The 15770-nt window shown below is 34.4% G+C and overlaps 1 protein-coding gene across 6 annotated transcripts in view; it reads left to right on the top strand.

The window, feature by feature from the left end:
* RALYL (RALY RNA binding protein like) overlaps positions 1-15770 on the top strand; it is an 816695-nt gene that overhangs the window by 527091 nt on the left and 273834 nt on the right. Inside the window, exon 1 of one of the 6 annotated variants that reach the window (XM_007180153.2) lies at positions 9156-9251. The exons of the other annotated variants lie outside the window; for them this stretch is intronic. Coding sequence (XP_007180215.1) covers positions 9215-9251 — 37 coding nt within the window. The 5' untranslated portion in view covers positions 9156-9214. Of the gene's footprint in view, positions 1-9155; positions 9252-15770 lie in introns of those variants that run through there. 6 annotated transcript variants of the gene reach the window in all.

The raw sequence follows: 15770 nt of genomic DNA, 5'->3' as shown, positions 1-15770 counted from the left end.
TACCATCAACTCCCCCAGAAAATAGAAAAAGCAAAACACAGATTTTTTTCTCACTGAATCAAGATCAGATAGTTACAAGCTGAAATCCCCCTTCTTTCTCTGTTATACTCTTTTCTTACAATCATTTCTCTAGGTAGTCTTAGAAGTTAGGAACCAAAGGTTTTTAAAATCGAATAATCACATTTTCATATGCTGTATTTGTGTTCATGTTTTGTGACCCATCCCTTAATGACTTATTTAAGTTTTACGCTATCCTGGCAGGATTTCTAAAGCTTTCCAAGGCATAATTTAAAGATAACATGAGATTTAGTGTTCGCCAAACTGAAGGAGACAGTTTGGAAAATAAAAGTTGAGACTTTTTTTTTCCCCACCTATAGCTCCTGTTTCTATATCTAAAGCCATTTAAGAAAACATCTAAAAATAGTTTTTATGACAGTAAGAGAACTGTGAATTTCATTTACATATTTACTGTTCTCATACTGCTGTGCTGGTAATGGCAGATGCAGACTTTATTCAAATAGTTGTCTTTGAACACATATGTGAGGTCAAAGACTATCCAGGTGGTTCCGAGCCCCTTAGCAGACACAAATCCACACAAAATGAGGATTGGAGCTGGATTCCTGAATTACCGTTCGGCTATGTAATGCTAAATTATACCTGAAAATTCAATCTATTCAACTCAGCAGGCTGAAGTCGCTCATCAATGTGATAATTGTAACTAAATATGAACAGGAAAGGAATTAAGAGAACAGGACTGCTGTGTATACTACTTTGTAGACAGGCTGAAATGAATTCTATTAATATATACTTAAGATAATTTATGCACATTTTACATTGGAAATGATTAGACATTTTGGAGTAACAATTTTGATAGTGTCATTAGAAACCAAAATATGCTGAATATGATCCATAAATAGAAATTTATTTTTAGCTAGTGTGTTTTAAAACTCCGTAAAGATTCACACATCTAGTATTGGTCTTTGCCCATTTAAAATATTATAGTTTAAACAATGAAAGAAACATTGTAACATCTAGCCCAATATTTTAAAAAATGTGTGTGTGTGTGTGTATGTGTAGTTAACTTTTTGACCTAATTTTATCTATTTTTAATTGAAAACTTTCCCTGGGCCATTCTATATTACCTGATTCATTTCCATGAAGAACATACTCCAAGTCCACATTAGACCTTAGGTTAATACAAATATATCATATGCATTGATTAGGCTCCTATTCTACCATCACATAAATATCTTTAGAATCCTTGTATATGCATCTCTAGAATCCTTTATTTGGAGTACTAAGATGGGTGACTATCAGCATGCATTCTATATTGAAATTCTGTATATCAACTTTATTCTCCCATTGTCTTACACATTAAAATCAGGTATATTTTCCAAAATAGTGGCAATAACCCCAGCAATTCAAACTGAAGTAAAATCCTAGGTAGTGTTTTCTGTTCTCTACTGTTTTCTGAATTTGCTTTTATTGTCTGACATTTATTTGTTCAATATATAAGATAGTGGTATCATGGATTGGACATGGCTTTTTACAGTTCAAACTTGGATTCAAATTCTGGCTCTACTTCTTGCCAGCTTTATGAACTTGACACCTGAACTTCAGTTCCCTTATCTGTAAAATGAGATAACAACTCCTTCCTCACAAGATTAAATAAAGTAACAGAAGTATATTTTTTAAAAGAAGAACAATAAGCCCAGCAATTCAAACTGAAGTAAAATCCTAAATAATGTTTTGGCACAAAGTAAGCACTTAATAATCGTTTATATGATTCCATTCAATTTTTATAATTAGTGAACAGTTTTTAATTGAAGTATCTCATGTACTTCGCTTACATTATGAAACTAATATTGGTGGACTCTATGGGTAGTAATTGAAATTGTAATATTTGGTCCTAACCTTAATAATGTATACTCATTAAAGCAGAAAATGCAAGGCATCATAAAGTGATAAATCCCCTGGTTCAGCCTTTTTTGGCATCATATTTTTATTCCTTGCCTAATACCAATAAGAATTTGAGGTAACTAACCCCTTACTTATACTCCACTATACATGTATACAATAAAGTATAGTTTTATATAGACAAAAGACAGCAAGAAGGAAAAACAATAGACTAGAAAGACAAGACCAGATGCTTGAATTCAGAAACTAAAGAGAAGAGAGTTGGACAAGTTTGATGGAAGGAGCTGACTGAGATAGAATCAGCCAGAAAAAAGAGAAAGGCAGTGTCCTAAGAAATCCACAGGTGGTGCAACAGGACTTTTAACACTATTTCTCCGTGGAGCATTGCTACATTTTGCCTTCCTCTGCTTCAGGTGCCACTTGGTTGGCACCACCATTGACTGCATTTTCTCTGCTTTTTTAAGCATCTTCTTCAGCTACATTCTGGCCTCTAGAGTATGACATCCTCTAAGCACCCCCAGACACTGTTTTGCTAGGTAGCTTTACAACTCACAACTCTCTGGTTTTTAAGATAGGTAGGTGGGTATGTGGATAGAGAGACAGAAAGAATGGATAGATGGATAGATACATGATAGATAGATAGATAGATAGATAGATAGATGATAGATAAGAGTGCATTTCCTATTTTGTAAATTTTGTTATAGTGAAATTCTATACATAATTTTCATAATTATGGAAACTCTTATGACTTTAAGGATGTTTTACTTTCTCATCATTATGCCTTGTAAACTCATAGTGTCTCTCCATCTCAGGATGCAGTGGAGATGGTGTTTCTGAGACAGAGTTGTGAACTACTGAACACATGTTTTTCATAAATAAAACACCTCCAGGGAACATGGTACAGCAATTCCCCTACATCATGTTCACATCCAATAAGCTATATTATTGTGTTCCTATGTCTGCAAGGTATTTCGTTATAGTTTTAGTACCTTTTATGTGGCTATGATCTCAAAGAGACTGTGTTTCTTTAGGTCTAGGATTACTACATCTTTCGTGTATAATTTGTTAACAACATTTATTAAAATATGTTGAAGTGAGGTAAACTATTTACACAGGTATAAATAACTCACTTCATATTCTAGGAAATTCAAGGTTGATTTAATTGTATATGTTTTAGTCTTCTTTTAAAAAACTTTTTTTTAGTAACCATTAGGTATTTGGACCTATCCAAAGGATATGATGAAAAAAGATAGTATTCAATCTATTCAACTTGAGACAATGCAAATTTATCCAAATATAAATGGGCAAATAAGACGATTAAGAAGATAAAACTAAGTCTGAGTAATCAAATTTAGGCTAAAGGAAAGATGAAACTGAGATAAAATGGAATGGGAACCATACAAAAAAGAGTAGCAAGCAAAAGTGAGAATGCTCAAAAACAATTACCACTAAGAAGATTTGGTGAAAATAAAGTCACATTAGAGTGAGTTATAAAGGAGAAATATGTTAACTGTATTTAATACTTGGCATTACATATTTCAAAAAATTAATGATTTCAAAGATTTATTTGATATTAGAGCATAAGGAATTGGAGAAAGTCCAAAGAAATGAATGAAGACAGTAATAAAATCCAATTATAGTTTACAAAAAATCTTAGAAAAGTCTTTTCCAGATACATAAAAAAATTTAATGAACCAAACCAAAGAACACAGAATTGACTTGTTTGTTTATTGCTTCACTTTCAACAGCAGTCAAGTATAAAGAAGCATCATTCAGGATTTTTTTTTCCTCATTTGAACCAATATTTTGAATGAAAACTTGAACTGAACATTAAGAAGTTTTGTTTCCTTTGATTTAAAAAGAACAATGGTGAATATATTATTAATATGAGGTACTAGGTAAAATGATAAGATTTTTATATGATAGCCACTCAGTATTTTAATTAATAACTATTTTTAGATTATCCACTAACAGGAGAGCACTTGACTTTGGACAAATAGGCAAGGGTTCAGTTTCAGAGACATTAGGCAAGAGAGCAAGCCACTTAATATAGACATGTACAGAAGATATAGATATACTTGCTTAAATTATTGAAAAGATGGATTGGTGATTCTGCTGGGGCTGAAAATTATTTGGATGTTATCCCTGAAAGATCCTGAGGAAAGAACTTCTGTCAAGAGTTTATAGGGACTAAACTAGCAAGGAGATGTTTCAATAAAGAGAGCAGAGTTCATGGAATCTAAAATAGTACATAAATGAACTTATCCATGAAACAGAAACACAGACATAGAGAACAGACTTCTGGTTGCCAAGGGGGTGGTGGGGGAGGGATGGATTGGGAGTTTGGGATTAGCAGATGCAAACTATTATGTATAAAATGGATAAACAGCAAGGTCCTACTGTACAGCACTGGGAACTATCTTCAATATCCTGTAATAAACCATAATAGAAAAGAATATGAAAACGAATACATATATATGTGTTCATATGTATAGTTGAATCATTTTGCTATACACCAGAAACTAACCCAACTATACTCCAATAAAGTAAATTAAAAAAAAAAAAGAAAGCAGAGTTCATATCTGAGAGGAGAAGGGGCAGCGTTTCCATGGGGACAGCTGGCATGGTAGCGAAGGAAGGATAAAGAAGGTCCACATCTGTACCTCGTGCTGTTGAGTGAGAAGAATGACATAAGAGAAAGGTTAACTTTCTGTCCAAACTGGAGAGAATTTGACCGAAGGAGTGTAGAGATATCACTTATATCACTTAAGGTTATAATTTCAGAGCTAGTGTGTTCAGAGGAAAAAGCTGTGGGCTAACTCCTAGGGAATCTGGACTCAGGCTCCTGCTGGAAGTATGGGGGTCAAGGCCCTTGAGGTCATGCCCCGCAGTTCCCTTCAGTTTTCCATCCAACAAACTTGTAAGAGCTGTCTGTTGTGGAGTAGATATCTGTAAATGAGGAATTTTGGCAGCATAATTTTGTTACACAGAAAAAATAATTTTATTACCCTGAAAAGTTTTAACATTTTATTATTCTAGTAATTTTCTGAAATATAGATATCATACAGTTCAAGTTAAATACTTCTATATGGTCTACATACTATGCCTTGATGAAATTCTTAGAAGTTTTATCCAAATCAACACATATTGTAATTTTTAAACCAGATAAGGATGTTAGAACTCTGGATGGGCTAATAATTTGATACTTTTGGTATTCTCTAAATGTTCTTTTGGTGTTTTATTTGGAGGAAAGGATGAGGGCTGGGCGTGGGGAGGAGAGGCAGGGGAGATGACATGTCTGGGAAAGGGAAGTCACCACTGTTGCAGAGGTGAGCAGACCTCTCTTGTCCCAAGCAGTCTGCTGTGCTTCTGAACTTGACTGTCCCTGCCAGCAGCCAAAACTCTGCAGTTAATTGCATCCACCCCGCTTAGAAGTTAGTTTAACACCACTCGTTGTTATGGAAACATGTCCCTTGTGGGTCCTCATCCCCTACTGCCTAAATAGCTGCTGAAAGTATCCCTTCGACCTTACATGGCATGTTATAGTGCACAGGCTCTGGAGAAAGGCCAGCCAGTTCAAAGCAGGGCACGACCTCTTGCACTCTGTGAGACTTTAGTCAGAACACTTTGTTCTCAGCCTCATTTTACTGAAACATAAAATGAGGATGATGATGATGATAGTAATAATAATAATAATAACAACAATGATAATAATAATAATAATAAATCCATCATAGAACTGTTTTCAGTATCCAATGAGTAATGCATATAAAACTCTTAGAAGTGAGTCTGGCACCTAATGTGAACTCCCTAAATGAATGTTAGCTCTTATTAAACCACACAGTGTTCACTCCCTGTGATGAGTTTGGGCAAATGTCATTTTGTTGATTTCAGTACATTACTAGTGACATTATAGTGACCCTTTTGTTTAAGTCTTCTCCAGCAGCTGCCAAGTGCATTGCTACCTAATTTGTTTCTAAAATCATTTTGGTCTAGTTCCCAATTAAATGTTGTCAACACAGCTATGTAAGTCATGCAGTGTCCCTGAATGTTACCTGTACTTGTCCTCATTTGGCTAAAGTTTACTCATTTCTAAATTGGAGGTAAAGATAGCTAAGTAACAGGATTGTTGTGAAGATTATGAAGATTAGTGATACAGTATATAACTAGCCCAGTGCTTGACACATAGCACAGAGTAGTTCTCTCTGTCTCTCTCTCATTCACACACACGTGCACACACACACACACACACACACACACAGAGGCTTGCTTCTTCCTCTTTTCCTTTCTCTCTTTCCCTCTTCCTTCCTTCCTCCCTTCCTTCCTTCCTTCCTTCCTTCCTTCCTTCCTTCCTTCCATTAAAGGAAATCGTATTGTGCGGGAGTAGATATGGAGATATTTTATAAAGGAAGTGATGCTTCTTTTGATCTCTGACATTACAGGCATAAATCCGATTTTGAAGACAAAACACCTCTATTCAGTCTGTATTTTTTAAGACGGTTGGATAAAAAGAATGATATGCTGGCACCTGTCTTCTTTTCACTGACATTTTTTCCCTTATTATGTCTACATTCTTCCTCCTCATTCTTGGGCTGGCTGAAAGTTGCCCAGGTTCTGCTTTTACTAAAGCCTCTCCTCTCCCTCAGCCACTGCCCCTGCCTCTCTCTCACCTTCCTACCTGTACTGCAACGTGGTACTCATGAATTTGGCCTTAATTCATTAGGTCTATTTGAGATCCCCAATTTTGATGGTTTAAAACAGGATTTAAGCCACTGACCCGAGATATAAGATTCAAGAGTGGATGCTCTCTATACCCTGAGGTGAGAAAAGTAACGTAAGAAGGAGTTGATGAGATAAAAACCCCTATATAGAGCCTAAGAAAGTCGGCTTTGGTACAAGGTGTGCCAAACATTGATGACTATGAGTCAGGATATTTGTTTTAACATGCATCTGTGTATGTGTGATGATGAATGAGGCTGGGTGAGAGGTTGTTGCATATGTGGATGAAATTAAATTGTTACGTGGTCTTTGCAAAGAATGTTCAGATTGATGTTAATTATAGATAATGAAGAACTAACAGTGTAAAAGAGAAAAACTACAAATTTGATTGTACCATGTAATATTGTTAAAATTAATAGCATTTGTGTCATTATGTAATTAGGCTATTTCTACCTAATAATCATTAATGACATGGTTATTCATATCAAAATTATATATAACACATATGTCAGACAAACTTTGTTTTAATTTGTTTGATTGTAATAGGTTTTATGTTTGTTGGTCTTATGGAATGAGTAATTTTTATAAAAGAGAACTTGCTTGTTCATTGTGACTTTTTGTTCCAGCAAATTTTAAAATATATCTTCACATCTCTGAATATAAGCAATTTCATCTAAATCAGTGAACTCATTCAGACTCATCTTGGGGCCAAAAGAGAGGTGTGAAATGATAAGTATTTGCATTAAGTAAGAAAGTAATTTTAGTCAATAAGCATGAATTTTGTTATTGTACTAATTCATTGAAAAATAATCTGTGATCATATTGTTTTTATCATTTAAATTTGTTCATAAAAGTCATTTATTCAGCAAATATTTGCTGAGACCCTACTTTGTACCTGGAACTGATCTACTCTCTGGACATACATCTCTGAGGAAAATGAAGCCCTGTCCTCTGGAGGCTTATGTTCTAATAGGCAGAGACAGACAGGAGGAAAACAAACAAGTGAATACAGATTATGTTAGGTGATCACAATGTGCTATGGAGAAAAATTAAGCAAGTAAGGTTGTGGAACATAAGGTGTATTATATGTCATTCAGAAAAGGCCTAATTTCTTTTTGAAATATTTTCATCTCACTATTGTAGAAAACACAAGGAAAATCCTCCCAGTGTTTCATATTGTATGTAGATAAATACAGATACTAACTATGACTTACAGTAAGAAATACCCATAGTGGTCTTTGATGGAGCATCTTATTAAACAGTGCAGTTTGTTAGTCCAAAGTCAAGGAAACTAGAGAGGAATACTGCCAAAAACTTGTTAAAATGCTGTTCTTGGCATCTGTGATCATGAACTGTAGTAATTACTTAAGTGTAAAAGTACTCATGACACTGAAATAATCCTTCTATTAAGAAGAGCTGTGGAAATGATATCTCCTCCTATTAGTAAGTAGCCTGAGTTTGCTAACACTAAAAAATAATTTTGACAGTTGAAGACATTTTCTGGTTTTGGCTGGAAGATGAAGGTTTATGCATAATCAAGTCATATCTCATAGAAATTCTTCACTAGTGTATAAATCCTTCTGTATTTTAAATAAAAACTGCATTTCAGACACCCTAATGAGCACATAAAGGAGATTTGAAAGCACGTACTCTTGTGGAGGGTTTGAGAGAGGTAGTATTCCTGAGTTTCTGCTGCGTGCCAGGCATTGCTTTCAGAGCAGAGAGTACAAGACATACAAAGACAAAGCTTCTTCTGTGTCCAGTTGAGATGACAATGTTCAGATAAGGATATGCCCAAAATACTGTGAAAATAGAGGTCTGAGGACTAAAACGAGATGAGGTGGCAGGGTGAAGGTGGGAGAAAGCTTCATGAAAGTCTTCCTTCTGGAGGGGGAAGAATGTGTAGCACAGAGTAGGTACTCACTAAACCTGAGACCCTGTTGTGTGTTCCTCTGTACTAGGTCTGGGGATATAATGTGAAAACATGCAGTTCCTGCTTTTCCTGAGAAGCAGTCTGTTTAGAGAATTAGACAAACCTAAAAGTGATAATTGCTTTAATAATTGAAACTACGAAGTGCATTGGGAGCTCAAAGAAGGAAAGAATTCAGTAGTTTCAAAATAAAATACAAATCTAAACATTCGAGAGTGGCTAAAAGACATGAGAATCCAAAGGATAGTTTTTAATTTATGTAAATAAATAACAGGGGTTCTTATATTTCATATTTAGATTTTCAGTTTTACTATTCTTGCTAAATATATGAATCTATTCTTAATTCAACATTATTTTGAGCACAGCACTTTAATAGTAGAGATTTTATTAGAAAACTTAACTGATATCAGTTGGGGGCGGGTGAAGGAAATACAATTTGCTCTAGAAGATTTGCATTAGATAGAGTAGTTACAGGCTGTAACATCTCCCCTGTAATTTTATGAGAATGGTATTACCCTGGCTTTCACTGTGTGATTGCTGGTTACCTTCTGTCAGTGAGCAACAGTCTTACTGCAAAGCAGGAGCACAACCCTCTCTTTGTCTCCGTGGTCAAAGCAATTACTTCTTAGAAAGTCGGATTTTTTCAGAATGACCATGTACAGGAGCAAACGCAGACATCAGAGATGTAAGTAAATTCTGACCCAACTTTTTCATATGACTGTGGTGGGAGAAACATACTTGATTTCTTAAAAGACTAATCATGACTTCAGATATATCCTGGGAGTAGAAAAGATATTGTAGCTTTTTTCACCCTAACCTTTATCCCTGTTACATGCTTGAAAGATGTTGGGGGGAAAGGGGCTAATTCACTTGTTACTATGGAAACCTTTGGAAAGGTTTACAAAATCAACAGAGAAACAGATCAAATGCAATTTCAGTCTAGCTCAGCATCCTTCATACAGGCATGATAACAGGATAGTTCTCTCTCTCTCCCTCTCTCTCTCTCTCTCTTTTTTTTTTTTAACTTCTATTTATTCATCCAATTTCAATCATAACTCTCAGGGGAAATAAAACAGTTCTGAATGGCAGGGAGAGAGTTAATTGTGAATGACAAGCTGAATATTTAACAAGATATTCATTGCCAAACTTCTTGGAGCAGAGCATATTTGTAACATAATTCACTACAGGCATCATTTCAAAGGGTTAAAAGGAGTCATCTGTAATCTAACCTAAAGGGACTGATTCTGACTGAAAAGGAGCAGCACAATCACCCTGGCCTAAAGTCTAGAACAAAGATGATTATGGAACTGAAAGCCATTAGGATTTAGCTAAAAATCAAAGAGTCTTATAATAAAACTGTGTTTTATGGTAAAGCAATACGCCTGTCATGGAAAGCTTTCCAATCACATCTTTCTCCAGTAAGCCCAACTCTTTATCACTTTATCTTTTCCATTGCCTAAAGTAATTATCACCATATTTAGCCCAGTGTGTCCTGTCACTGACTCTATTTGCCATCTTAGACAGGTAACTACAACTTGTTCTATAGTCAAAGTCTGCACCTTTTCATTATTCCTATGATGTCTTTAGATGTTATCAAATATTTTAAAACATAGCAAGACTATCAGCAACAATTACTCCATCAAAAGGCCAAAATATGATAGACATGTGATTTTTTTTTTGAGAATGATCTCATTTTGGTCTATTTTTCACTGAAGACCTGAACACTAACATTTCTCTTGTTCAAAGAAGTTTTGTGCATCACAGAAAGCTCTGAGGGACAGGACTGCCAGTTTGATTTTCTTTGCCTGATTGCCTTTTGATGCTATTTCTTTCTTGTGATTGAGAAACAACATATAATAATTGCTACTTTTTTCTTATAAAAATGATTGGTGCAAAATCTACAAATATATTGCTGATTAATTCCCTTATGATTTCCTCCCACAAGAATGAATCTAAATTATGCATGTACTTGAAAACCATCTTGCACTTTTACTCCTGTATCTTTTGTACACCCCCTCATTTTTTTCCATGGGAGTTATCATTGCCTTAATGCACATGACAAATAAAAGATTCTCAGAAAAATTTTACCGAGTCTCTTCCCCTAAAATGAGCTTGCTGAAGTCTGCGATTAAGCAGCAGGAAGAAATTGTGAATTACATGAGACAAGTCAGAAGATGTATAATTATACAGGATGAACACAGTAGGGTGTACTGAATGACTTAGTTTAAAAAAACTAATGTGTTACTTATGTTTAATTGTATCAGTTAGCTGTAATACATTGCATTAACTGTTTCTATATTCCAATCATATAAAATATTGGACAGCAAGAATATAATAAGTTAAGGTATATAGAAAACTTAGCAATAAAAGCAAATAGACTCCTTAAATGAATTTCCTTCTTATACTAACAATATTTGCAAAAGCAGAATGTAAACAATTGTTTGCTATCTAATGGGTATATAAAAATATCTGAATTATCCATCACCAAAATACAGTGCATTTCCACTTTCAGTCATATCTTTTATGTGTTTTTGATCATGTAAAAAGCATAAACTAATGTAGAGGCAATTGTAATCCAATTAAAGCAATAATTGCACACTTAACAAATTTCAATGTGGGAAAGAAGGAAAATGTTCTTATGATTTTTTTTTTAAACTGGAAAAATACGTAAATAAACTTTCTAATGTTCTCATTCCCTAACAATTTAATATAATGTCCTTTAGTAAAAATAATGCAACTTTCTTTTAGAGGCTCCAAAAGGAGGAATAGGAAAGGTGCATATGATTATGCCAGGGGTTTGAAAAGAAGCAGGAGAGCACAGATACCTGTAAAAGACAGGTATCTGTCTTTTTTTAAAGTGTAAATGACACTAAGTCTTTGGAAATTCCTGGGAGACTTTGAAATCCATTCCTCACTCATGTCTAGATTAGTTATGTATAATTCCCTGCAGAGGAGGAGGAGAGAAAGGGAAGAGTCCCCTTTTCCTTGCTTTTGATGGAGCAATTGTTATCGAAAAGGAAACCGCTTCAGTGTTCATTCATATAGCAGATCTTACCTATGCCTAACTGCGTAAGGACTTTCAGTTAGATACAGAATTGGTCGAGTGGTAATAAAAAATGTTTCCATGTGTCAGATGTTGATTTCACCAGAGCCAAGCAGGTAGAAACCACTTTAAGGAACTCTAATATATGTAAGTCTATTTTTACAAATTAGTTTGGGGTGGAAATCATCACCACTATAAATTTTTCTGTTAGCATTTAAATACTGAATTTTTATACATATTGAATCAATCTATTTATTGAAGTGTGCAGCTTATGTTTAATTTTCAAAAATCCTTATATGTATAAAACAAGGTACACCTGTAATCTCCTTTGCTGAAATTCCAGATGACCTTGAGAAAACAATTTTTGGTTTTGAAAAGAGAGGTGGAGATAAATTCTTAAAGATGAATATGTTTTGAAATACAGGCTTAAGAGAAAAACTAGAGTAGGATCCATGTGATATTAGAGAGAGAATTTGAAAAATACTACAATCCTTGTACCACAGCAGAGAAAACTGTGTATATCTAATTTTAGGTGTGTAACGTGTTAATCTTATTACTAACTAGGAACAGATATTCATTTTTGATTGCTAATGATATGTTTGGGTGATGTTATCCATCTTATTATGGAAATATGTGATGAGATCACTTCAGAAATCTGAATACTAGTCACAGTTCTCTGCTTGTAATCTCAGCCAAGGTCTGTTATCTCTGTGGGTTGCAGTTTCTTCTTCTATAACTTCAGCAGACGGTGCAGAGAAGATGTTTTCTAAGGTGTCTTCCATCTCTAACCCTCAGTGCTTTCACAACATAGGCCTCATCAAGTAAGATTCCTACTCGAAGACGTGTGACAAGTTCTCATTGCCTAGACTGTGGCTCTGGGCTCATGTGCTTCAGATCCATGTGACCATAGATTTACTGTGAGGTCCTAGAATCCATATGAATATTAATCACTGCCTGTACAATGATGAAAAAATATGTATATCCCCCCATATGTATATCATGTACACATACCTATATACCCATATACTATTTTTTGGTTCTAATGAAAACTAATATATTTAAAAGGTCATAGTAAATTTTAATAGCTTTTAATGCCATATGTTTTATATTTTATTTTAAACAACTATATCACACAGGGATCTCATTGTGTTTCAATGTTTAAAAGACATGTTCTCATATTCTCAAATATTGGGAATTGCTGAACTAGAAAATGAAATACAACCATGACCTTATAACACAGACATTTATATCATTGTCACTCACTGCATACTTCCTTCTTGATACTATGTTCTAGCCTTTAATGGGCTACTTCATTATCCCAAACGTTCATACTCTCTCATCTCCATGTCTTTGCCCATATATCTTTCTGTTGATGGGTGGCCTTCACTTGCATCTTCATGTATAGAAATCATCTCTGGTAGAGGTGTCACTCAAATGTCATCTCCTTCTTAAAGGTTCCCCCAGTTTCCAAGTCAAACTTATCTTTTTGTTCTTCTTTTTTCAGATGGTAAATTGTAATTTTATTTACATTTTCTATATTCTGTCATATACATTGAAAATTATTTGTTTATTCCTCTAATCTAAGATTTTTTTTTTATGTGAGGTACCTTTTATTCTTTCTTGAAGCATTCTCAGAGCATAAAAAAATGCTTCACCCATAACAATCCATCACTGTCTAATAATGTTTAATCATTAAATAAATATTTATTGATCACTTGTTATATTACCTTCAGACACTGCTCTAGTGCTATGGCTGTAGCAATGAACAAAACAAAATTCTATTGGAGAAGGGAAGATGACACACAAATAAATGTATATTACTCCATGTGATGCTAAGTACTATGGAACAAAATAGAGCAAAAAAAGGAAAGGGACTTTTGGAAGGTGAGGTAGAAAATTGTTGTTTTCCATAGGGTAGTCAGTCAGGAAAAGCCAAGGTGATTAAGGTGACAGTTGATCAGACACCCAAAGGGAATGAAGGAGCAAGCTCTGCTTCCTGGATAGTTCAGGCAGAAACAGCATGTGCAGAGTCCCTGGGGTACTTGGGATATGGAGGACCACAAAGGAGGCAATGTTGAATTAATGAAAAGATGTGAGATTGGTATTAACAGCTACACATTACTATATATAAAATAGATAAACAACAAGGCCCTACTGTATAGCACAGGGAGCTATATTCAATATCTTTTAATAACCTATAATGGAAAATAATCTGAAAAAGAATAGATGTGTATATATGTATAACTGACTCACTTTGCTGTATACCTGAAACTAACACACCATTGTAAATCAACTATACTTTAATAAAAAAAAAAAAAAAAGAATTGGAAAGAAAAAGCATCAGGAGCATTGGATGGGTAGAGTAAAACATATTGGGTTGGCCAAAAAGTTCTTTCAGGTTTTTCCATAAAGTGTTATGGAAAAACCCGAACGAATTTTTTGGCCAACCCAATAGAATTAAGTGGAATGGTATATTTTATGTATAACTAAATTGAGATATAAAATGTATTTATTAACTTTTAAGAAGCACTATCCACACTTTTAAGTGACTCATGCAATATTTTTATTAAAATGACAATTGTAAGAATGTATAAAATTCATTACACTTTATAGTAGGCAAGGCATTCAATCATTAACTGCAAGAGAATCAAACAGCGGTCACCCAGAGGTCAGAAATATATTATTTGAACAAGAATATTTTCTGATTTATCATCTTATAAATATCCTTGTATTCTTGATATGTTAAAACTCTTTCTTTAAAACTCTTGCGATGAGAAAAAAATAAATTTATAGTTTTATAGAATTATTATAAGACTTCTTAAGGCATGGACAGAAAGACACAGACTGCTGTCCTCCCTGGAGTACCCTCTTAAATTCAATCCTTGATTTCTCTGTTATTGATGCTTATTGGGAATTCTACTCTGACATCTGAAATTTCTCCAGTCATTTTTTCTCTCAAGTTCTTTATATGAATTCTATAACAGGTATGGATTGATAATTTGTTACTTTATACATTCCTCCATGGAATCATGTCTTCATGGATAGAATCAGGATGGTCTGATTGAGCATGCTTAATGGGACCATAGTTGTCAGTTTGGGAGCAGAGGTGTACAGGCTGACCGATAACACCATTGATACAAATTGACCTTATATGGAAATACATATTGGTCAGCCCAGCATCCTTAATCATTTACTTTGCTTTTACAGGCTCCAGCCTGCAACTGGTTCTGCCTGCGGGAATACTTATTCATTTATCTCTCTCTCTCTCCTCAATGTGTTTTTCTACATAACAATGCTCCACAAAGGCAAATGTCACTTTTGTGAGCATTTGTACATTTTCCTTCAACCTGTCTACATTCAGAAAACAATGTGGCTATCATACATCTTCTGCTCTCTTAGTTTCTCTTGTCTAAGAATCTGTGCTGTATTTGTATCTAGACCTGCATAAAAACCATGACATTTACTCTGCCAGTTGTTCAGGTAAATGTTCTCTACAAAATGGCATTTAACTCTCAAAGAATGTTACAGTTGGAAATTATGCTGTGGATTTGTATTTACTGAGCATAAAAGATACACGTGTGGCAACTAGGCTCTTAGCAAAAGAAGGTTGGTATTAAAGTAGATGTCAATACATCCTTTTAAGATATTGTCATGAATGCAGGGATTTTTACATGACTGTAAGAAAAGACGACCATTCAAAAGCATTTATGGATAGTGGGAAAGTATAGGAAGTAGTCTTTGATCTACTTAGAAACAACTTCTTAAAAAACATAATCTAGTGTAATTATGTCTTTTGGACAGTCTATGTATTTAGTTGAGCCATATTAAATTGTCATTTTTGTAAGTCAAAAATGGCAGTTTCACATCATTAAATGTAAATACCAGCTATGACAGAAGTTGGTCAAAAAAAGGTTGGGGGCAGGTAGCTAAAAAGTCATCACACAAGCACAAATTGACATTAAATCAAGGACATTTATAGCTAAGCTAATGATGAGTATTTGATATACTAAAAGAATAGACTTAAGTAAAATAATGTATTCATTGTTGTTCCTTATAATATGTAAGGTTAAACTTTCCAAAAAGAAAGAAAGTGTATTCAGCCTTGTCAACATAGATTAATTAAGATGGCATTTTCTTGGCAAGTGACACATCCAACTGGGC

This window comes from Balaenoptera acutorostrata, chromosome 17 (assembly GCF_949987535.1).
Source record: "Balaenoptera acutorostrata chromosome 17, mBalAcu1.1, whole genome shotgun sequence".
Classification (NCBI taxonomy): Eukaryota; Metazoa; Chordata; class Mammalia; order Artiodactyla; family Balaenopteridae; genus Balaenoptera; species Balaenoptera acutorostrata.
Note: the sequence above shows the minus strand (reverse complement) of the source record. Positions and strands in the feature narration are given on the sequence as shown.